This window comes from Acytostelium subglobosum (assembly GCF_000787575.1).
Source record: "Acytostelium subglobosum LB1 DNA, scaffold: scaffold18, whole genome shotgun sequence".
In the NCBI taxonomy this organism is placed as follows: domain Eukaryota; phylum Evosea; class Eumycetozoa; order Acytosteliales; family Acytosteliaceae; genus Acytostelium; species Acytostelium subglobosum.
The window spans coordinates 124,580-148,770 of record NW_012236515.1 but is presented as its reverse complement, the minus strand read 5'-3'; the positions used below and the strand labels follow the sequence as shown (position 1 = coordinate 148,770).

At 45.8% G+C, this 24,191-nt stretch overlaps 8 protein-coding genes across 8 annotated transcripts; 6 read left to right on the top strand and 2 right to left on the bottom strand.

Annotated features, from left to right (window-relative positions):
• Positions 1–31: 31 nt before the first annotated feature.
• SAMD00019534_083600 (hypothetical protein) lies at positions 32–1,119 on the top strand (the record flags this gene model as incomplete). Its single annotated transcript, XM_012896251.1, has 2 exons — positions 32–439; positions 505–1,119. Coding segments are annotated over 2 exons (1,023 nt in total), but the record flags the coding sequence as incomplete, so codon positions are not given.
• A 1,514-nt stretch (positions 1,120–2,633) lies between these two features.
• On the bottom strand, positions 2,634–3,398 carry SAMD00019534_083590 (hypothetical protein; the record flags this gene model as incomplete). Its single annotated transcript, XM_012896250.1, has 2 exons — positions 2,634–2,686; positions 2,765–3,398. The coding sequence occupies 2 exons, from the start codon at positions 3,396–3,398 to the stop codon at positions 2,634–2,636; spliced, it is 687 nt and encodes a 228-aa protein (XP_012751704.1).
• An 892-nt stretch (positions 3,399–4,290) lies between these two features.
• On the top strand, positions 4,291–4,985 carry SAMD00019534_083580 (hypothetical protein; the record flags this gene model as incomplete). The annotated part of the gene is made up of 3 exons (XM_012896249.1): positions 4,291–4,548; positions 4,621–4,722; positions 4,806–4,985. 3 exons carry the CDS (start codon positions 4,291–4,293, stop codon positions 4,983–4,985), a joined length of 540 nt encoding a protein of 179 aa, XP_012751703.1.
• Positions 4,986–6,304: 1,319 nt separating this feature from the next.
• On the top strand, positions 6,305–8,783 carry SAMD00019534_083570 (hypothetical protein; the record flags this gene model as incomplete). The annotated part of the gene is made up of 2 exons (XM_012896248.1): positions 6,305–6,522; positions 6,590–8,783. 2 exons carry the CDS (start codon positions 6,305–6,307, stop codon positions 8,781–8,783), a joined length of 2,412 nt encoding a protein of 803 aa, XP_012751702.1.
• Positions 8,784–8,909: 126 nt separating this feature from the next.
• On the bottom strand, positions 8,910–11,711 carry SAMD00019534_083560 (hypothetical protein; the record flags this gene model as incomplete). The annotated part of the gene is made up of 4 exons (XM_012896247.1): positions 8,910–9,192; positions 9,272–9,554; positions 9,624–11,256; positions 11,334–11,711. 4 exons carry the CDS (start codon positions 11,709–11,711, stop codon positions 8,910–8,912), a joined length of 2,577 nt encoding a protein of 858 aa, XP_012751701.1.
• Positions 11,712–12,443: 732 nt separating this feature from the next.
• Positions 12,444–13,067, top strand: SAMD00019534_083550 (hypothetical protein; the record flags this gene model as incomplete). Its single annotated transcript, XM_012896246.1, has 1 exon — positions 12,444–13,067. One exon carries the CDS (start codon positions 12,444–12,446, stop codon positions 13,065–13,067), a length of 624 nt encoding a protein of 207 aa, XP_012751700.1.
• Positions 13,068–13,460: 393 nt separating this feature from the next.
• SAMD00019534_083540 (hypothetical protein) lies at positions 13,461–17,291 on the top strand (the record flags this gene model as incomplete). The annotated part of the gene is made up of 9 exons (XM_012896245.1): positions 13,461–13,557; positions 13,628–14,208; positions 14,278–14,793; positions 14,873–15,346; positions 15,416–15,992; positions 16,060–16,211; positions 16,281–16,571; positions 16,651–16,742; positions 16,814–17,291. 9 exons carry the CDS (start codon positions 13,461–13,463, stop codon positions 17,289–17,291), a joined length of 3,258 nt encoding a protein of 1,085 aa, XP_012751699.1.
• Positions 17,292–17,311: 20 nt separating this feature from the next.
• On the top strand, positions 17,312–24,125 carry SAMD00019534_083530 (hypothetical protein; the record flags this gene model as incomplete). Its single annotated transcript, XM_012896244.1, has 4 exons — positions 17,312–18,074; positions 18,137–19,722; positions 19,798–22,811; positions 22,931–24,125. The coding sequence occupies 4 exons, from the start codon at positions 17,312–17,314 to the stop codon at positions 24,123–24,125; spliced, it is 6,558 nt and encodes a 2,185-aa protein (XP_012751698.1).
• Between the last annotated feature and the right edge of the window lie 66 nt (positions 24,126–24,191).

The following is a 24,191-nucleotide window of genomic DNA, read 5'->3' as shown; positions in this document are numbered from 1 at the left end:
AACATTTTAGACATCCAAGCGAACAAATACAATGATGGATAAACAAACAGATAACAATAATGTTGTTGACAACACAATAACAACATCAGTGAATAATATATCATTGAATGAAGATACTACAACTACCACTACTGCCACAACTGCCAATGCCACGACTACGACTACATCGACTTCGACAAATAACAAGGAAACAGAGTATCATCAAGAGTATGATGTTGACTTTAGGATAAAAGAGAATAGGACAAATGCATCGAGGATACAAAAGAGAGTTATGAGAGATATTACTTGTCAAGATGCTGTACAATGGTTGAAGGATAATACAGTTGCATCTGGTACCTCTGTCATCACCTCATTGCCAGACATTGTCGAGATGACTGGATACTCATTACAACAATATAGAGATTGGTTCGTTGACACTGTCGAGCTCATCACATCTAAAGTATGCATACTATACTCTCTGCTTGACTTCCACTCAAATGTACTCATTCATCACGTTCATTCAAGTTGAGTGATAATAATGTAGCAATATTCTATCAAACAGATATAAGAAGAAAGGTCAAGGGCAATAAGGGTATTGTGGATGAGTACTTGGACAAGGGTTATCTGTGCGCAAAGGGTGCAGAGCGATCTGGATGCAAGATGGTATGGCATAAACTGATGTACTCTGTGGCACCAGAGCTGGGCAAGGTATCTCGTGGACAAACACCTGGATTCTCTCATATGTTGTGCTTTGCCAAGAAGCCAGGTCTGTTGACATATCAGGAGCAGACACCAGACATTGCGCCACGAGGCGGTATGGTCTGGAAGAAGGCAATGGGACTGAATGCCTGCATGGTTGCGCTGCGGTACATCAGAGGAGTGGGATGCAACACAGTGCTGGACACATTCTGTGGCAAAGGAAGTGTGTTGGCAGCGGCCAACATGCTTGGTCTACACGCAATTGGAGTGGATCTTTCAATTTCCAAGACCAGACATTCATCCAACCTTGTACTAACCATGGAGATGGTGGAGTCATTCTCTGCCAGCAATTGGAACAACATGGACAACAAGGATAACAAAGACAACAACAACAGCAACAATAACAACAACGATGAAGATGTAGATGAAGATGAGCAAACATAAACTTGGTCATCAATCAATCAAACAATCATTCGTTCATTCAATCAATCAATCAATGGGTGGGTGCACCAAAGACTCCATCCAAAGGAATTGATCATTCATTTATTATACTCCAATCAATCCAATCAATAACAAGAGTATAAAGCAATGCTGTCAATTGGAATGGGATCCATTGTCCCTGTAGATTCACTTGATAGATCAGTTTCAGTGATGACTGGCAATATGAGAATGTTGTTCTTGAATTGATCTGAAGTGAGCCGGCTCACAAGGAGACCGATGACCTCGTCAAGTACATCCTTGTCCAGGGATAGCAATCCCTCCAGGTGGAGAAGAAAGACCATTGGAGACTGAGCAGTGACCGCCCTCTTGGTATCCTTGATGTAAGCACATACATCATTAAAGCCAAACAATTTGGCGTTTGGGTAGAGGTCGGAAGCGGTTTGGGACAGTGGTTGCTTAAAGAAGAAGTGCGAGGCGAATCGAAGGCCAATGAATTGTGACACTGTGTAGTAGTTTGTCGCTCTGGGTCGGACGGTCCCCTTCATAGAAGTTGATGCACACCCTATTAAGCCAACATTCGTTTGCAATGCTACGGAATGTGTGGATCACCTCTTTGGCTCGGTGATCAATCATTACTTCAGAGTAACTAAACCTCCCAACTCCAGCACCACCCCTGACAAATAAGGCATCGTAGTCGCTACTGTTCGTATTCTTGTCAAAGTAATTGCCAATGTTCTTCTTGACAAGATCCATCACCATTTTGCTTGATGCTGGTGTCTTATCAACATATTGTTTGGTGTAATCATAAGAGGATACATGAGATTTGGGGTGTAATTCTTTAATCCTATCAATACAATCTTTCTGAGATTTAACCATTCCTTTACATATGGTAAGTATAAGTAGGTTTAATTCAAGATACTAATATATATAATGCCTAACTATTTAGTTTGAAATGCGGCCCAATCTGGATTGGCCACAACTTGATGTTGTTGCTGTTGTTGTTGTGGAAGAGACATGAATAAGGAGTGGAGTGGATATGAATAAATATTATTAGTATGGATGTTATAGAGATGACTGATTAAAGTGCGACTGGAAGTATTAATCGTTTTGATTGAGTGAGCTTGGTGCAACTTTGAAAATCGAGTTTGGGAATCAATAATAATGTGATACAATTACAAGGACGAGGGCCAGGATGAGGCATGAAGATGTGTTGATGATTGTTGGTATGAATCCAGAGGAGGTTTTGGAAGAATCACCACTTGAACTTGTAGTCTGACTTTGAATATGAGTTGTCCCTTTCTTGAGATTTGAAGTCATTGATGATGTTGATGATGATGATGATTCATCTCCATTATATCTGTATATTTGTATCCTTGATTTTTTGTCGATTAAGAGTATATTACTAGAGTCAATGACTCGATTGACTTGGTTGTTTTGATCGATTATAAGGTTTGGTATTCCAGTTGCTAACCAAATATTGATAGAACTCTGGGTGAACCCTGTGTAATCCTCTGCTATGTCGAATTGATCTGGCCTGACATCCTCAATATCTTGACATTATGTCCATCTTCGAACAATAAGTTTTCCAGTGTTCTCAGATAATAATAATGACTATTAAGCTTAATTGTAATATCATTGATATTACAATGTTTGAATGTGTCATATGATAGTTTCAGAGTGTTCTGAGCTCTGACAAACAATCCGAGTGATGTCAGGGATGAGGGCATCATGTCGCTGGTCAGCACCTGATTGAACTTGCGGCCAAAGAATAGGTGAGTGAGGGATTGAGGCAGCAACTGTGTGTCCAGGGGATGGTTGTATTCACTGCCCATATCGAATGACAGGAGGTTCCTTGGGAGTGCGCCTGGCATCAGTGGCTGATTGAACTTGTGGCTCAATACAAGACTGGTCAAAGAGTCGGGAAGTGCATGTGGTCTTAATGGTCTGTTGAATAGATTTCCAAGGTATAAAGTGGACAGCCGTGATGGTAGTGCGCCTGGCTCAATGTCTGAGTCAAAGGTCACAAGCTCCAGAGTGGTGAGTGACTCGGGGAATGTGTTTGGAGCATCTATAGGTCGATCATAAGATTCACAGTTCAAGTACGTCAGTGATGAAGGTAGTGAATCGGCCCTAAATCTTTGATTATAGCCATTAGAGTACAGTGTTGTGATTGAGTCTGGTAGTGCGCCAACTACAAACTCATGATTGAACTTGTTGCTCAAATTAAGTGTCTTCATCTTGGGAGGGATGACACCTGGTTGCAATGGGTGATTGAACATGTGACAGAAGGTAARGCTCGGTGACTGAGCTAGGGATGGAGCCTGGCTTCAGAGGTTGATTGAAATCAAAGTTCAGATATAGTTTGGTAATGCTGTCTGGTATGTCACCAATCTCAATGGGCACGTTGAACATTGTATGAAATGAGAGGAATAAGTCATTGACATGTGAGGGTAATCGCAGTCCAGACAAAGGTCCAACAATCTTTCTGAGAACATTTGCACGGTAGTTCCCGTTGTGATATGTTATCAACTCGTAAGGCAATAGATTGTCGAAATGTCTCGAGGATTTACGGTCTGTTTGAGTATGTATATGGTTGTTAGATATAATGTTGGAGTTGGAGATAGGTATCGAAAGGATATCAAAGGGTACCTACACTCTGGATAACAACGATGAAAGATTGTTAAGTTGTTGAAGTTTAGATCACATCTATATCCTACATCACAGAGACATGTATTTGGTGTTCTAGCAAGTATTAATCTAAGTTGATACAATCTATTACATGATAATATAAGACAACATGCATCCATTATCTCTATATGATCAATAACATTTTGAAGAACAATCACTGGAAGTTGTATTAATGTCATCATCCCCACTACCTATTTATAATACACGTACATTATATATCTATCTATCTATCTATCTATTTATCTATCTTGTTTATTTACTACAATTATTGATGATGTGCAAACAAGTAAGACACGGTGATGTCGGCATGAGGATATGGATCGAAACTGCTCACTTCCAGTGGAATGATCAATCAAAAGTGGGCGAGGGCGAGGGTTGATTTGGACCACTTTCAAAGACAAAGACTGAATGTGGGGTTGATGAAGATGAATGATAGTTGTTCCCAAAGACAGACAGAGATAAACAGGATATATATTTAGAGAGATGTCAGAGGATGAATATATGAATGATCAAGAGGAGTTGAAGGAGGAACCTTTACTTATACCTCCATTGAACTTCTCGATGGTGTCAAGGGGTGTGTATCGCAGTGGCTATCCCAACAAGAAGAATCATCCCTTCCTCAAGAAACTAGGTCTCAAGTCTATACTCTATCTCTGTCCAGAGGAGTACAGTGAGACCAACACAAACTTTATACGCAAGCATGGTATCAAGTTGTTTCATTACAGAATCGTTGGTAATAAGGTATGTCCTCCTGATTGATTGATCAAATCACATCACTCAATCATTCTAACATCATGATTGATGATATTATAGGAACCATTTGTAGATATACCTGATGAATATATTAGAGATGCTCTAGTTGATCTGTTGGATGTGAGGAATCATCCCATACTCATTCATTGTAATAAAGGAAAGGTAAGTAATGACATGATCAACTCAATCATGTACTCATCATACTCACAATCAATCAATCAATGTCAATGTCAATCACAATATAGCATCGTACTGGTTGTTTAGTAGGCTGTCTAAGGAAGCTACAGAAGTGGTCGTTCACTTATATCTTTGATGAGTATAGACGATTCGCTGGTAGCAAGGTAAGAGTGTTGGATCAACAGTTCATCGAGCTCTTCAACCTGGAGGTACCATTCAATAAGAAGAATAAACCCGACTGGCTGTAGACATACATATAGCATGTAGGAAGGATGAATGAACAATGTACAACACAAACTAGATATCAATCAATCAATCAATCAATCAATCAAGCAGCAGGCATGTCTACACAACACAGTCACAGGGCTCGCGAGAGCAACAGCGATAGAGACAGAAGAAGGAAGTACATTGGAGATGTGATGGAGTTGATGGATGGATGAATGAATGCGATGGAGATTACGGTGATTGATTGATTGATACACCTACACTCAACTCAATTGATTGATTGATTGATGTTACCGCTGAACCCGAACACACTGCCCAACATCTGTCAGGTCATGTCATGTTAAGTCATGTTAGCATGACTCTTCTACCTTACTACTAAGAGTCTGGCAATCTTTAAAGATTGTATCACTTACTCACTTCACTCACTCACATCATTCACTCACTACTTCATTCACTCTTAGTCACTAAATCAACATAGGTGTCCTATGTCCCGAGCCCATGGAATCCAGAGCGATTGGATTGGGTCTACTTCCATCCATCCACTCTAACTACAAACTAATGGAACAACGATGTCTCCTTTAGACAATCCCCAAACTCAAGATTGGTACACTACAACTACCCACCAAATGGACCGACACATCGTCATCTTCATCTCCATCCAACACACCTCAACACATGCACCACATCAACATCAACATCATCATCGTGTTGTGGAACTCGCAGAGTGTGTGTGTGTGTGTGTGTTTGAATGCACTATCCATCAATCAATCACACCTACCGACACCCACCCAACCCGACACTTCTTACATCCAAGATATACACAACACAAGCATTCAAAACATACCTGATCACATATATCTTAGTTGTCCAGCGCACAACACTTGATCATCAACACTGAGGAGGAGAAAGAGACAAAAATAAGTACGTTGTTGTTTGTTTGTTTGTAATATAATATTATATTCAGTTCATTCATTGTAGACTATTACATACTCACTAGCTCACTCACCGATCACTGGACGGCCAATCCTGTCATCCTGTCCACCATCCACTCCACTCCACCTCATTCATCCACTTCACTCACATCTCACTCACTCTTGGACAATCAATCAAACAAACACATCGACATCTCTACTCACTAATTAATATTATATTATATTATATTGGTGTCTGGATCTCTGTTGACCACTACTACTCTCTCCCCTACCATCCAACCATCCATCCAACCAAACGACATTCCAACCAGTGAGACAATAACATTAATATTATTATTCCAAAGTCTTTAATTTCCTTCACTCACTCTCTCACTAATTCCAGTTTGTTTGTTTGTATCCCATCTCAATCAATGGCAACAACAACTACAACTACACCAACTCCAACAACAACAACAACAACAAATCCATTGTCTAGTGTCAATAGATGCACAGCCTGTGGATTGTTGTGCGGTGGAAAGACCTTTGAAGCATTTGGAAACACCTACCATCCTCGTTGCTTCGTCTGCACCAGTTGCCACAGAGCATTCCCCAGTGGAAAGTTCCTAAACATTCATAGCAAGCCTTATTGGTATGTCTTTCTACCCTGCTGGACCTCGCTTGGCAGTCACTAACATACCAACAACATAATTAATTAGCGAGGGATGTGGAAGATCAGCATTCATCAAGTCACAAATCAATGGTGCTGACACTACGGTGATCACAAAGAAGACATCGGCATCGATCATTCCAGAGATATTCAAACAAGATAAACCAAAACTTCCACCTCGTGTATCCAATCAGAAATCAAGGACACTTCCCAAACCATCATCATCTTCCTCAACCTTTGCCTCTGCCGCCATCCAAACTCCAACCTCAACGACAACAACTACACAATCACAACAACCAAAGTTGATCTTTAACAAGTTCAACCCATATGGTCAATCAAACAACAATGTAGTCAACAACTCAACTGATAAGACCAAGTCATGGAGCTCACCTACTCCTGTTGTAAACCATAGACGTGCAGAGAGTGTAGTCGTACCTCCTGTGAGTGTGGCCCAGAGCTCCACTACTCAAGCGCCTATCAGCCCTTGTATCTCTGGTGGAACGGTTAATTCGATCTCAAAGAGGTTCGAGAGTGCCGCTCCAGGCAAGCCATCATCGCTGCCCGCTCAGCCACAGACATCCACAAGAACTACTGTCTCCAAGATTGACAAGAACAGATTCAGCTTCCTACAAAGTAGCAGTAGTTGTCCCAACGTGAGCACGATCATCAACAACAACAACAGACCAAGCTTCCAAAGTCCAGCATCAAACAAGATAGAGGTTCCAAAGCCAGCTCCGACTACCACAACTACTCAATCAAATATCCAACAACAGAGTGCACAACTTGTTACTCTTCCACCAAAAATGGACATTGCCAGCAACAATGCTACCACGATCAAGAAGGAGGAGAAGCCGCTCACCAAACCAGTGTTTGAGCCAACAAACAACAACTCTGTCCGAGGCAAACCATCTGGCATCTCCTCGTTGGTCAGTAGATTCGAGGAGACTGATCGCAAGGCTGCAAGAGAGTCCATAAGTGTTGGAAAGATCAGTCAGAGCAAGCTTGACATCCTAAAGACTTCTGCCTCGCCAAACAAGACAGGTATATCATTTGGTCACTCCTACCTCGACTCGCCAAACAACCGTGGCGTCAATAGACACTCTGTCGCCGCCACTGAGAACGACTGGAAGGAGCGTGAGAGGCTTGAGCGTGAGAGAGCCGACAAGGAGAGACTGGATGCCATCAGATTGGAGCGTGAACGTCTGGAGCAGGCCGAGATTAACAGGGAGAAGGCGAGACAAGAGGCTGAGCGCATTGAGAGAGATAGGAAGGCCAAGGAGTTCCAAGAGAAGCAGAGGTTGGAAAAGGATCGTATTGAGAATGAGAAGATGATCAAGGAGAAGGAGAGATTGGAAAGAGCCATTAACAAGGATAAAGGTGACTCTCTAAAGGACAGACAAATCAAACAACAAATAGAGTTGGAGAGAGAGAAAGAGAAGGAGAGGGAGATGGAGGTGGAGAGAGAGAGACAAAGACAACAACAAGAGAAGGAGAAGAAGGAGATTGAGCAACAGAAGCAAGCTGAGAAGCAAGCTGAGAAGCAAAGGCAAATGGAGAAGGAGAGGAAGGACAAGATGGAAGAGGATAGAAGGAGAAAGGATGAGATCAGGAGACAGCTGGAGATTGAGGACAAGCTGACCGAGTCACTCAGGAAGGCCAACACTCCCCAACATCAACCAATTCGTCAAGAGGTCCCTGTTGTTGCCATTGCGCCAGCTTCACCCCAAGAGCGCGCTCCAGGTTTGAGCAGAGCTCTCTCCATCATATCTACATACAGTGATTCCGCTGCCTTGCTCTCGCCAAGAAGTGGTGAGCCAGTGGATACTGATCAATCAGCCTTCTCTCCACGCAATGACATCCCCATCTCTCCATCATTGAGATTCGAGGGCATCCTGTCCCCATCAGTCCTGAACGGAATCAAGTCGCCACACTACAGCAACCTCAACTCAATGATGAGTGAGGAGGATTTGATGCAACAGTTCAAGGTCAAGGAGCAGGAGGTGGTGCGCGGCAGACTGGATGATGGCGCCTCAGAACCCGAGGTCGACTACACTGTCAACAGAGAGAAGCTGGAGGAGGAGGAGCATGCTGAGGACATGGACAGTATGATGCGTGCTGAGGAGCGACTCAGACAGCGTGTCGAGATGATGAAGGAGCTCGAGGAGAAGGAGCGATGGATACTGCAGCAGCGTGAGGAGAGGATGTCCTACTTCATTGGAAAGATGTACACCAACAGTGCCTAAGTCCAAAGTCTACCTACTTGTATTTATTAACAGTCGTCGCTTCGCCACCTCCGCATGATGGAGGGGGACATTGACAATAAACCATACTGGAACTATTCCACTTCAATCAATCGATCAATCATTCAATCATTCATTGAATGGCAACATCTTTTGTGAAAGGATGGACTGGATCATCCACTCGGGATTGACGATTGGTATGCCAAGGGTCTCTGTATGCTTCTTGGTGTGTCGATCAAGTGACTCGCCATCAGAGAGCACCAAGTCAATCCTGTCCTTAACACTGATCAGACGCTTGACATACTTTCCGCCAAGCATCCTAACAATCACAGACCACTGTTCTCTAAACTCCTCATTCTTGCTCACAATCTCCACTCGTTGATCAGACAGAATCAAGAATGATGATAGTCTCCTAGTTTGGTTTGAATGAATGAGTGAGCGAGTGAGTTTCAAGTCCGCAACCAACTAGTTGATCGATCACTTTAACTTACAGATGGACGAATGACTCTTTGGACAAGGAGTATCCAGCTGGTAGTATGTAACTGTTGTTGGGGATTATGCTCTGTTTGGAACAACAATCTAGTAGCCATTTGAAGTTGATACATGGTACACCGGCGATTATGGCTCTGATGTACTTGATGGTGGTCTCTGATTGTTTGGCAATCAACATGAACTTGGTTGTATCCTTTGACTTGGAGTGTCGATTGAAGAAGTCATGTATCTCATAAATGCCTCCACCATTGTCCTTTATCAATGAAGTGATGTTTGTGTTGGCTACCAAGGTGGATGGATTGGAGTGGTCAGTACATTGGATGGATTGATTGAATGATGTGATCAACTTACGGTTATCAGTATCCTTTAGTCCTGTCACCATGAATAGGTAACCTTTGAATAGATTAGATGTTTGACTCTTGGTTTGAGTTCTTTGTGAGCCTCGAGATTGAGTTTGTGATTGAGTTTGAGTTTGAGATTGAGTTCTCTTTGATTGTCCAGACTTCTTATTCTTCTTCTTTGGCTCTTCCTCCTCCTCCTCTTTATCACTCTCATCGCTGCTGTCTGCCGCCTTTTTAACTATCTTCTTTTGACTCTGGCTCTTGCCTGATGCAACCTTTGATGTCTTGTTGGATGCATTCGAACTCCTCTGAGTCAGTACAGTTGATGGCTTCTTCTTTGTTCGTTTTTGTTGCACCTGCTCCACCTCTTCCTCCTCCTCTTCCTCTTCTTCTTCCTTCTCCTCTGATGACTCTTGTCCTTCATCCTCTGTCATCTCAACATAATCCTCTTCCTCCTCCTTCTCCTCTTCTTCCTCAACTTCATCTTGCTGAACCTCCTCGTCCTCATCCTCTTCCTCATTAACCTTGGCCGTGGTTTCAATCTCTGTATCTTCGTCTGTACACTCTTGGGCGACATCAACCATGTCATCATCCTCCTCTTGCCCCTCCTCCTGTTCTTCCTCTTGCTCCACTTGTTCCTCTTCCTCTTCATCCTCCTCGATCTCAACTGATTCGCTCACTCTTGGGCTCCTCTTCTTGCTCTTTGACTTTGACTTTGACTTTGATTGTTGAGCAGCAGGAGGTGTTGGTCTAGTTCCTTGCAGTCTCTTTGTGGTCTGCTTATCCTTTGCCTTCAATGTGTCCAAGATAGCTCTTCGATTGGTGACCTCTGGTACTGGCTCCAACATCTCACTATCCTCCAAGTCCAAACCCTTCATTGGTGGAGCCTGAGTTGGAGGGGTGGGCTTTGTCAAAGATCGCCTGCTGCCACCACTACCACTCTTCTTGATGCGTGACCTCATTGGAATGGTTGGCGCAATTGATGACGATGTAGATGTTGTTGAGGTTGATGTTGATGAAGTAGAGTGCTCAAGTTTGGACTTCTTCTCGATGAATCCATCTTGGTTCTCATCATCGTTGCCGTCTTGATCAACACTGGAGCACACCTCTTCCAACACACGCTTGTTGGATGGCTTGCTCTTGGCAATCTGTTGATTGAGCTCATGGTACGAGTAGAACAATGCTGGATCCTTCGGCTCCTCCTGCTTGGCAGTGTGATGACTCTGTATGAATGGCTCACCAACGCTGCTTCCAAAGCTGGCACTCTCCATTTCCACGCCCTGAGTGGCCTCAGGCTCCTCAATCAACCTGTCAATCAAGTCATCTCCTGTTGCTGATGTTGATGATGTTGTTACTGTTGCTGTTGGTGGTGATGGAGTATTGATTATATCCACTCCACTGTCTGTTACACTATTGTTGGCATTGCTACTACCATGTGATGGTGGTGTCTCTGGGATGACAACATTATCACCTCGATCAAACTTGACATCATCAGACTCTGTACTATTCACAGTCCATTGTACAGTTGCATTTATCGTTGGTTCCAACACATGTTCCCCTGCACCTGCATCACCCTCCTGTTGATCAATTACTTTATCATCCACCTCTTCTTTATCATCATCGCCATCATCTTCCTCGTCATCCTGGATTGATTGATTGAGTGTGAGTGGGATGGGGTGGGGTTGGAATCATTCCAGTGAGTGATGGAATGAGTACTTACTGACAGGTTCGTAGGCTCTTTGAAGAGCTGGGTGGGCGCCAGGGTGGGCGTGTCAGACTTGGGATATAGGGAAGGCTCGACTGAGAGGATGGGCTCGTGGAGTATTGGAGGTGGACGATTGTGGCTGTTGTTGTAGACTCTGTTGTTCTTTGGTGTGGGTGGAAGGAATGATAGTCTACGTCTGGGATGTACATTTGATAGTTCAGGTGTCTCTGGACAACTGTCTGATGATATAGATTCCACTCTTGATGGATCAGATGTTGTCATTATTGACATTGCTGCAGATGATGACGACGATGATGTCATCATTGATGTTGATGTTGTTGATGTAGTTGTATTGTTGACACTAAAATCAAGTGTCTTTGGTATTGTATCCATGTTATTATTGGGTGAAGTGTTTGACGACAACTAATCATTCCTGTGTGATTCATCGATTGGTTTGTTGTTTGATTACAGTGTGTAACGGACATAGCTTCCAAATTCAAATTCAAACTTGAAGTTGATTTCTTGGTAACGGTGAGTTTGGGAAGTTCGTCAAAAACACTTGTAAAAATAACAAAGATTTAATTTCAATTAAGTTTTGATTGTGTTTGGAATGTGTGTGAGTATTCTCTCGCGAATGCCTGGTGTGTCTCTCGCTGTGGACGAGCAACACAATGAATGGATTGCACGACTTATGTTTGACATCATCCCCTGTTGATCCATCCATACATCTATTGAGGTAGGTAAACAGATTATTATGACAGAGCATTACGATTCATCATCAGGAGCGATCATCCATCATCTATCATTCATTCATTCATTCATGCGATCAATCATCCGTCCAAGCGACCCACCAATCAATCATTCGTCCCAACAAACGACATACATCCAGCCATCAAACAAACAATCACAGCAGTAACAGCACGTGCGATATCAGATGACAGGATAATAGAAAGACAGACAAGACACACTTTTGGGCGGACAGATGATTAGAACAATGAGGATGAATGCATGAACGATGAATGATGGATGAATGAACGAATGATGGTGTTGTTCGATGATACTGAGGACTCAGCTCAATCTAACACATCATGATAAACAACAAACAAACAAACAATAACAGTTAAAATGCCACGTGGAAACAAAGTCCTTAACAACACTCATCTGCGCAAGCACTGGCAGATGCGCGTCCGCACTTGGTTCAACCAAGCCGGACGTAAGGAGAGAAGAAGAGAGACCAGAGCTGAGAAGGCTGCCGCCATCTTCCCACGCCCACTGCGCTCACTCAAGCCAATCGTCCGCCCACCCACCCAGAAGTACAACATCAAGACTCGCGAGGGACGTGGATTCACCCTGGAGGAGCTCAAGGCCGCCAAGCTGAGCGTGCGTTATGCCCGTTCGATCGGCATCGCCGTCGACACTCGTCGCACCAACCTCTCACAACAGTCACTCTCTCTCAACGCTCAGCGTTTGAAGGAGTACCAGAGCAAGCTGGTCTTGTTCCCACGCAAGGCCGCCTCCCCCAAGAAGGGCGACGCCACCAAGGCCGAGATCGACAGCGCTGTCCAGAACCTCAACGTTCTGCCATTCAACCAGACCAAGATCTCTGTGTTCACCCCACGCAAGGTCACCGACGCCGAGAAGAAGTTCCAGGCCTACTCCACCATCAGAGCCGCCGCCGCCAAGGTCAAGAACTCTGGTTTGAGAAAGAAGGCTGCCGAGAAGAAGGCTGCCGAGTCCAAGGACAAATAAACAGTCCGGGCCGCTTCATTCAGCGATCTTGTAGACAACAGGTTATACTCAATAGTAGGATCAATAAACGACCATGTTGGTTTATTGAAATCAAATCATTCTTTAGTTTGTCGATCTTCCCAGTCAATCGATATCGATGTGTGACGTGCATGTGGATGTCATCCCAACTTCCAGCATTAGTCCCATTGATTGATCACGCGCGATTCGTGGGTGGTAATGTGCGGAGAATGATTTAATGAAGGGGGTATCACATTTTTTTGAACATCAACAACAAACTTTGTGAAGATGATGAGCTGGGATTGTTCAGTCGACTAAGTGTTGTCGTACATAAACATACACATACATATATATATAAAGATATAAGATATAGAATAGATATTATATATAACAACAATGTTTGAAGGATTTGTTGCAGATCTCTTGACAAGATACCTTGGCAAATACATCAAGACATTAAACACTGAGAACTTAAAGATTGGAATATGGAGCGGTATGATTGATTGGATCGATTGATGATAACATCGAACAAGTTGATTGATTTACATGTATCATTATATTAGGCAATGTATCATTGGAGAACCTTGAACTAAAGAAGAGAGCTTTACAGAACTTTAATAACTTACCATTCTCGGTGAAGGAGGGATTCTTGGGAAAGTTGTCGATAAAGATACCTTGGAATAATCTAAAGACAGAGCCTGTGATTATTATAATCGATCGTTTATATGTTGTGGCAACGCCAAAGTCACAGGACGAATGGGATGAGGAGGACGACGCACTGAAACAAAAGAAGAAGTTGGACAGGCTGCGAATATACGAGTCGTTGAAGGATGAGAAGAAGCAGGCCATGCAGAAGCAGATGTTGCAGACTTCATCATCGTCGTTGCAGACGTCCCGCAATGGCGGACAGGATGCTTCACACGTCGGCTCATCTCAGCCGACATTCACAGAGTCACTGAGGAACAAGATAGTGGACAACATACAGATATCAATTTACAACGTACACATTCGTTTCGAGGACACCCTTACCAACCCTGAGCGACCATACTGCTTCGGTGTGACACTCGAGCATCTCAAGGCGCAGTCCACCAACGAGGACTGGCTGCCAACCTTCCTGCACACTCCGCACACGCTAGTACACAAGGTAAGTGAATGATTGAATGAGTGACAATATCCTGATCAATCATGGACTCACTCAATCAATCAAACATAGTTGATCACATTGCAGAACTTGTCAGTATATTGGGACACTCATTTGGAATCACCTCTGCTACAGTGTGGCAATATCAATGAGTTGGTGACGAGGATGTCTAGTCTGATTCACTCCAAGTCAATACCCAACTTGGTACACAACTATCTGTTGCGACCAGTGTGTGGCTCACTCAAACTGATCATCAACAAGTCTGTAATACCCAACAAGATGATACCGGCCTACACGTTCAACTTTGAGTTCAGCGAGATCAATCTGGAGCTCGACTCTAATCAGTACTGCGGCATCATGGCGCTGGTCGAGTACTTCTCCATCCTGAAGAAGGGCGAGAAGTATCGCCGGTTCAAGCCAAAGAATGGCCTGTCCGACAGCAAGGACCGCTGGCGCTTTGCCATCGACTCTGTACTCAGCGACATCCGCGAACGACTATCCACCTGGAAGCGTGGATTCATCGAGAGTCGCAGGAAGCATCGACTAGAGTACATCACATTGTATAAACAAAAGAAGAAGAAGAAGATTGTAAGTCCCATCCACTCAATCAATCACTCATTCACTCAATCAATCAATCTAACATCTTGCACCAATCACAATCAATCAGCTGTCCACAGACACGAATAGACTACATCGATTGGAGGCATTGGAGAAGGAGTTCTCATTTGAGGATCTGGTGTACTTTAGATCATTGGCAGATGCAGAGTTAAAGGGTGAAGAGTCCTTCTCGAAGGAGAAGGCGCCAATGTCACCATCTGTTGGACCAACATCACCACCTCCAGTTCACCATGGTGCATCCAACGTCAATGCCAACGCCACTGGCACCACAACCACCACTGGTACAACATCCACATCCACCACATCCACATCCTCAACTTCCACAACCATTGCCAATAGTGCTGGCGGGGGTGGTGGATGGTTTAGTTGGCTAGGCTGGGGAGGCCAGCCAAAGCATGGTGAGCCACAAGAAGACGACATACTCAACAACCTCGAGCTGACTGATGAGCAGCGCCGTGCACTCTACTCCACGATCGACTATGACGAGCACCAGACCACGGCCAACATTGTTTATCCCAAAGACGTATGCTCAACCATCCGTCCATCAATCCATGACCAGGCAGATGCACTAACACTCACCCAATCACACTAGTATGTCAAGACGAGGATGAACTTCTCAATGAGCAAAGGATCAATCGCTCAGAGATTGGTCAATGGCAATCAGATTGGACAACAGCAGCAGCAGCAACAACAACATTCCAAATCAGATGTTGTTATTGTACTCACCAATGTGACACTCAAGTTGGACAAGTTTGTAGAGTCATTGTACTTTCAAACGATACTCGAGACTATACACGTGGAGGACCGCTTCACAGAGAACACAGTGTTCCCCATCCTTATGGGTCCACTCAAGAACTCACTCCTTACATCATGCCATCAAGACCACAATAACAACATCAACAATAGTCCAAACTCATATATCGATCAAACCCTGACAACTACAACAACAACGAACAACACCGATCTTGACACTGACCTATCATCGCATATCGAGCACACTGACGACACGACATCGACTCTCAGCGAGTACCATGACACCAATGACACGCAACCACTCTTTGAGATGACCATCCAAGAGAATCCACTCAACTCTGACGCCAACTACTACATCTTCATCGAGACCTTACCCCTTGAGGTAGTCTACAGCAAGTCAATCCTGGACTCTGTTTGTAAGTTAACATCAACATCACCATCACCATCAATCAACTGACTTACTGACTCACTGAATGAATATAGTGGAGTTCTTTGGCAATGCACCATCCAACACACTCAAGGATATTGAGGAGGCGGCAAGGAACCAGATTAAGGTCTTCAAGGACAAGACAACCTTGAGGATACAGTATGAGTTACAAAATCACAAGTCCATTGATTTGGACATCAATATCAATGTATGTCCAATTGTGCCAGGATAATGGATACCAACCGACCTAACAATCGACATCATGACCTTACCTTAGGCACCACATATATTGGTTCCACAAAGCTTCACAGATCAGAGTGCACCTATATTGGTGCTTGACCTTGGATCATTCTCATTGAACAGTTCCACTACCAACAAATCGACAATCATCGATCCCAATGACAGTGGTGAGGACAGCGATGACTACATACATGAGGATCTCAACAGTCTGAGCTCAAGTACAATCCTTAGTCGTGACTATGGTGAGATCAATGAGAGTGTGCCCAAGTACCTCTACGACCTATATGAACTACAACTCAAGAACATCCAGTTCTTCATCCTCTCCAACGTAAGTAGTCGTGGTCTTGGCGCGCCACTCCTGGCAGTATTCATCAGCTGACTAACCAACCTTGCGGCCGATCAAACAGAAACAATACCTACCCCTTGTAAATAGATTCGACATCAACTTCTCTATATTTAAGTGTATACTACAATCACAGACATTATTGACCAAACTAAAGTATGATTGAATGGATGGCTGGTTGAAGGATGGATGGATACTAACTAACATCCACACCATGGTAATATTAGATTGTTTGGCGACCTACCATCACTCAATATCCAACTTTCACAACAGACCATCGAGATGCTCATTCGTATATTGGACTCGATAGCACCTGATGACTTGCCTCCACCACCATCTTCATCCAATAATTACAACAACAACAACAATAGCAACAACAACAACAATGGCATCAACAATATGGAGAGTAATACAACACATCGAAGACAACCTAGTCAAGATATGCCGCAGTACATGCATCATCATCATTCCAGCGAGGATGAGACACAGAACCTGATCAACACGATCGAGCAACTGGAGCTGGCGCCACAAGATCAACTCCCAATCCTCATGATCTACAACACAATGTTTGAAGTCATCTTCTCCGTGCCTACGGTCAACGTCGTCGTCCTCGATCAAGACAAACCATTTGTCAGCTGTTCCTTTCAGACATTGGTGCCAAGGTACATAAGAGGACATATGACTTGTCGATCCTGCTCTCGCTGAAGCATCTGTACATAGAGGACATGTATCAGGAGTTTGAGACGAATGAGGACTTTAAGTACTTGGCAAACTCATCACCTGGCAATGAGTTGCAGGAGGACTCTGAGCATTTGATAACAGTGTCCTTGTCGGCTGTGCAGAAGAACTCACCTCAGTACAATGGCATATCACAACAGTTTGATATTACATTCAACACTCTGCTATTCAATTGCAACAAGAAGATCGTCGTCAAGCTACTCAACATGATACAGTCCATTGAGACAACGATCAAGGAGACGATATCCAAGCCCAAACCATCACGTAACCAACAGCATGGAGGCAAGGAGACGTTCAAGGCCGATAAGAACAACCCAAAGATCGTCATTGCCATCAAGATGCGCTCGCTCAACGTGCACTTGAACGAGGACGACGAGGCCTACTTTGCATTCGAGGTCAAGAACCTCCAGCTCAACTTTGACATTGACATTGAGTCGTCGATGATGCGATTCAAGCTGGGCAACCTGCTGGTCACGGACATCAGTCGTGACGCGTCCAAGGATCTCGGACCACTGTTTGGCACGGATGGTGAGCATATTGTCGAAGTGTATGTCATGTCCTATTCATCGATTGAGAAGGACACTACCATCAGTGTAAGAATGTCATCCGTCAAGCTTATAGTCATCCGGCCACTCGTCGACCGTCTTGCCAAGTACTTTGAGGACTTTGATCTCAACAAGATGTCCACCTCACTCTCTGAGAGCGCCAAGGGTGCCGTGGAAAGGATGCACGAGAGTCACAAGAAGTCACGTAAGTTACTCCACTTGGAATCATTCCAACCACCCACCGATCACTAACTCACTTCACAACAGGTGTACTGTTTGAGATTGATGTCAGCTCCCCAAGGATCATACTTCCAAAGAACTTGGTGTCACCTTATGTTCTCATTGCTGATCTTGGCCACATATCTGTGTTCAACAGCTACTCCAACTCTTTGGAGGATCCATCGATACAGCTGGAGGAGATATACATTTATGCATCGTCGATGAACTTCCAATCTTGTAAGTTCCAGTCGGGCAAGGTCATGGAGGACACGATCGAGAAGCTGTCCAACCTCGTCAACATGTATGTCTGCATCGAGACGTTCATCGAGAGCTGTCCCACATCCGACTCGCCCAAGCAAAAGGTGCTGGGTGAGCTGAGTCCCGTGTCCATCAAGATCACCGACCAGCAGTACATCCTGCTGATCTCGATCATCAAGTCGCTGGTGGAGCCCACCGTCAAGCGTAGGAAGAAAAAGATACGCACGTTCCAGCGACTGGAGAAGCACAACCTCGACGCACAGCAAGGCACGCCCGACATCAAGGACCAGATTTCGTTCCGGCTGCCCCTCATCCAGCTGGAGATCTATCGCAAGAACAACAGGGAGTCGGTCGTATCGTTTGAGATCGATCAGCTGGACTTCTCCATGATCGAGTACGTCAATGACAGCGAGTACACAACACTCTCGATGAACTCGATCGAGCTGATCGACACGCGCAAGTCATCCAACAACAACTTCAAGAAGTTACTCTATCACTCCAAGGAGCACAAGAAGAAGGAGTTGACCGTCTACATCTGCGAGAAGAAGAATGGCAACACAGAGCTCAAGATCACACTCGACCACTTGCGAGCCAACATCGTTCCCGAGTCAATCATCGCAATGATTGACTTCATCATGCCAGGCGTCAAACTACTGACATCATTGTCAGAGATTGAGACGCCTGTGCTGTCACCATTGGTCGTGCCAGATCCAGGTAGCACAGAGATGGTGATACCTCAGTTGTTGATGCGCAAGTCACCAGTCAAGTTGATATTGGATGAGGCCAAGGCCTCCAATGCAGTGATCAACAATCCACAGATAATGGTACATATCGAGGCAACAAAGATCGAGCTATGTCTCGTCGAGAATCCAACCAGGGTGGATAGCCGCGCGCTCATTGCCAAGGGTAACCTGCAGGGCAAGATCTCGATAATGACTGGCACGCTCGACTACACGGACATCCACATGTGCTTCGATCGTCTAGAGGTGTTCAAGTGTCGCATGGACCAGGCCCATCAGACGGCAGTGTCCATCATCGATCCAATGTCGATCACACTCACCATTGCCAAGGTGGAGGGCGAGGAGTCCAACCTGCCCCAGGACATCATCATCACAGCCGAGCCCCTACGCATCACCTTCTCCTTCCAAGACTACCAACTATGTCACGCCGTCTACAACAGCATCATGACACTATCTCAGTCACTGTCAACACTGACGGCGCAGAACCAAGAGCCAGAGAAGCCTCCAAAAGAGACCGCACTCACTCTGAACCTCTCACTTGCCGACGCATCTGTGACCCTAATCAACGACCATGGAGTTGGTTACCATGGCGTGGCCGATGTCAAGATCAAGAACCTTTTGATGGAGATCAAAGAGGTATGTCCCAGTCACTCATTCAATCAATCAAACATACTAACAACAGGATTACTCAATCACTCAACAACAATATAGAACAAGGTATTCTTGCTTGTATTCTTTGCAGCCAACTACTTTAACACATCGACATCGAGCTGGGAGCCACTGTGCGAGCAATGGGGATTCAAGATGTGCGTGGAGCACGTCAAGGACATCAACACAAAGACAAGCGTTGTTTTGACATCCAATAACACACTCAACATCAACGTGTCCAAGGCATTGCTGGACATCATGCAGTCATCGTATCGAACATTCAGCAAGATCTACAACGACCTGCAGATGCTCACCAATATCCAAGAGTTCAAATTGCCGGCAGCCTTGGCAACAGCCACTCCCACATCATCGCCACTTGTCACTCACACATCTCGCTCACTCAAGGCGTCAATGGAGTTGAATGGCAATGCTCTTTTGACGTTCGTACTCAAGAATGAGACGGGACTGCCTCTCACATGGTCAATCGATGCCACATCCAACGCCGCATCTCAGGATATGGGCGACATCAACAAGGCGACTGGCTCGGTAGAGACGGGCGCAGAGATCACATTCGCCCTGCAAGAGCCTTCCAAGAAGACGAGAGACGCAACATCGATATCGACGTACAAGATCAACTTTAAGCTACCTGGATTCAAACAGATCACTCATCTCCCAGTCGACAAGAATGTCTTCTATGTGCTCGACCTTCAATCAGAGACCGCGCCCGCCTTGGTCGACCCGGCCACCCGGCCCCCACCAGTGGTCACGGCCCCAGGCCAAGTGGATGACAGTGTGGGCGAGTACGATCAGAAGGTTGTCTATGAGATCATCTCGTCGCTGGGCAGTCGAGTGATCGTTCTGCGATCAAACTATCTCCTGGTCAACGAGACTGATCATGACCTGGATTTTGTGTGGCCCTCCCGTAAGGACATGCTGCACATCAACGCGCATCAATCCAAGGCGTTGCCACTGATCAATCAAGACCCGACCAGGGCCAAGTTTGAGTTCTGGGACTCCACGATGCGACACTACAGCGAGCAGATACCCTTCACAAAGGGACCGTCTGTGCGCATCATCCAGTTCCCCCCGATGCGCTACTACTGCATCCAGGTCGACAGCCACATGTTTGGCAAGTACCTGATGAAGGAGAGCGAGCCAGCCAGCGCAGGGGACCAGACCGCCGCCGCCGACAAGTATGAATACAACGACGACATACTCAAGGACCACATGATCAAGATCTCCGTGCCATTGGTGATTGAGAACGCGCTGGCGTCAACCATGTCCTTGCGCCTCCAGTACCAACGCGCGTCTAAGGTGCTGGAGGAGATGGTGGTCGAGAGCGGACACTCGGTCAACGTGCACACGATGAACACCGAGAGCATACTGATGATGCGCATCAAGACCGGCGCCTATGAGTGGTCCAACCTGTTCCAGATCAATCTGTCCACGAAGGAATCGATCGATCGCCAGCTGATCACCCTGGTCGACAAACAGGACAATAAGCTCGCGGTCAAGCTCGAGCACCGCACCATGGGAGGGTCGATCGTGCTGTCTCTCTACACTGACTTTTGGATCGTCAACCGTACGGGCATGAGCGTGTGCTACAACAACATCTCGAACGAGTCGTCCCAGTTGCTGCGCTGTGAGGGCACACCTGACGTTGTGGACATTAATCAGAACCCGCGTCTCTGGTACAAGGACCTGCACGCACCTATACCCCCGCCCATGATGTTCTCGACGGGCCACTACGAAGCCAAACAATCGATCACCTTGCGCATCGACAACTCTGAATGGTCCGAGCCCATCCAGCTCAACTCAAAGCAGCCGTCAGACATCAACATCGAGAAGAAGGTGTCTGGACAGTACGTGGGGCTGCAGTTTGCCGCGACAGTTTCCACGTCCAAGGAGTTCTTCCGCACACATCAGATCACACTCTCTCCCAAGTACATCATAATCAACAACTTGCCCGTTCGACTATACTATGGCCAAAATCAGTCCTCAATCTTCAACAATGGCGATGGCTACTTTGTGGAGCCCAATGAAAAGCTTCCATTCCACTTCCTGGACAGACATCAGCCACAGCAGCTCTCAGTCCGTCTCGCGCCCACATGTCCGTGGAGCGGTGCATTCACGATCACCAAGTCATCGATGCTACATCTGCGCCTGTCCACACAGGACAGCCCAGCGACAGGCGACCAAGTCTACCTGCCACTCGTCCAGATCTTCATGGAGAAGAACTACTTCTTCATTGTGTTCAATCCAGAGTCTCGCCAGTTCCCACCCTACCGCATCGAAAACCTCACGACACTGCCAATCAGCATCATGCAGAAGGACTCGCTGATCCAGCACCAAGTGGACAGCGGCAAGTCGATCAGATACACATGGGACTGTCCTATGCTGCCCGCATTGCTCGAGGTCAAGATCCCCACGACCAAGTATTCCAAGACATTCTCGTTGTCCAAGTTATACGAGTCCAGCTCGCCAGTGTCCATCAAGCTGCCCTCTGGCGACGTTGCCCACATCAAGTCGGTCATCTATGCAAATGGCACGTCCAATATCCTGCAGCTTATTGATGTAGATCAGGAGGTGAACAGTCCGAATGGACGACGATGGTACACTGCTACACCCGACATCAAGCCCCTGATCTCGTTCGAGGCACTGTTGGGCTGCGTAACGCTCTCGGTCATTGACGCCGACCCCAAGGAGCTGCTGTTTGGCACGTTCACAGGCATTCACCTGTCATTCGACCAGACTGCGCTGGCTGAGCAATCACTCAATCTATCGGTCAACACGGTCAAGATTGATAATCAACTTTACAACACACCTTACCCAGTGTTGTTGTGTGCACTAGTTGACAAGAACCACAAGTTTGTCGAGCCCATGGTATCCATTGCCTTCTCCAGATCCAACAGCCACGAGTACAAGAAGGAGGAGAAGTCTAGCATCGAGTACATCAAGCTACTCAAGTTTGATGTAGCACCTCTCAAGATCAAGATAGACGAGGCCCTCCTCTTCAACATCTACAACCTTGTCAACATGATTGAGTTCTCCTCACCACAAAGGAGTCAATCCGATACGTAAGTTTGATTGGTTGGGAGTGAGAGTGAGAGAGAGTGAGAGAGAGAGAGAGAGTGAGTGAGAGAGTGATTGGAATAGTTCCTTTGAGTGAGTGACTAACATACATCGATCACATCAGTGGATTCATTCCAACACCAGAGACAGTGGACTCTAAGCGATTATACTTTGAACACTTGTCATTGCCCCCAATCGACATTAGTATCAGCTACTGTTCGTCAGCATACTCTAGCGCGATGATGGGATCAAAGTACACTGCATTGGCCAACATTGAGAACGCCCAACTGCACCTTTTGGCATGGGACCTCGATCATCAGTTTGTGACACAGGCTGCCTTGTCAAACGCGTTGATCAATCATTTCTCGTGGAGCTTCCTGCGATTGGCCTTTTACTCGGACATCTTTGGCGCGCCCGTCTCACTCGGCTACAGCATCAGTCGTGGTCTCAATGACTTTTACAATGAGTCCTGTGCAGGACTCAACAAGAACCAGATCCGTCGCGGACTGGTGCAAGGAACGTCTTCACTGCTTAAGAATTCATTCTATGGAATCTTCAACTCGGCGGGCAGACTCACTGGCACGCTCGGCTCATTCATCGCGCCACTGTCAATGGACAACCATTACATTCAGTCAAGGAACAAGTCAGACCGCCATCTCAAGCCGAACGTGGGCTCAGGCCTCAAAGAGCTGCTCAATAGTTTCAGCTTTGCCCTCGCGGGAATCGTCAAGCCTGCACTGAATGGCGTCAAGCGGATGGACCCAACAGAACTCGTCAGCGTCACAAAGGGCACGTTGGGCGCCGGTGTGAAACTGGGCGTTGGCGTGATCGACCTGATGAGCCACACCAGCCAGGGCGTAAGGAACATGTTCCGCGACGTCGACGAGAACTCCTATCAACTTCGATCAAGGTCGCCGCGATTCATTGGTGCGGACCAAGTTGTGGACACATTCGACCCGCTCAAGTCATTCTGGCAGGAGCAGCTGTGCATACTCAATCAGAGCACGCCAATCGCCTCTGGTGAGTACTATCAGACGCACATGGAGTACTTTGATCCAACCAACCAGCAGCCTCACTATCTGTTGCTGTCCAACAAATGTCTGTATCTGCTGAACGAGCCGCTGCCCACGCTCGAGTGGTGGATATCACTGTCGTATCTTGGCATTCGACTCATACCCGAGGAGAAAAAGATCGTCATCGATGATCTCAAGACTGGTCAGTTCCGAGTGATTGGTGCACACAACATTGATGGCCAAGACATCTCTGCCGACATATTCACAACGATCAATGATCATTTGGACCTATTGTTGGCACCTTGATTGATTGATTTATTAATAAACTGTTTGACTGGCTTACCGACGAGGGGTACTTTAGTATGGCTTGGA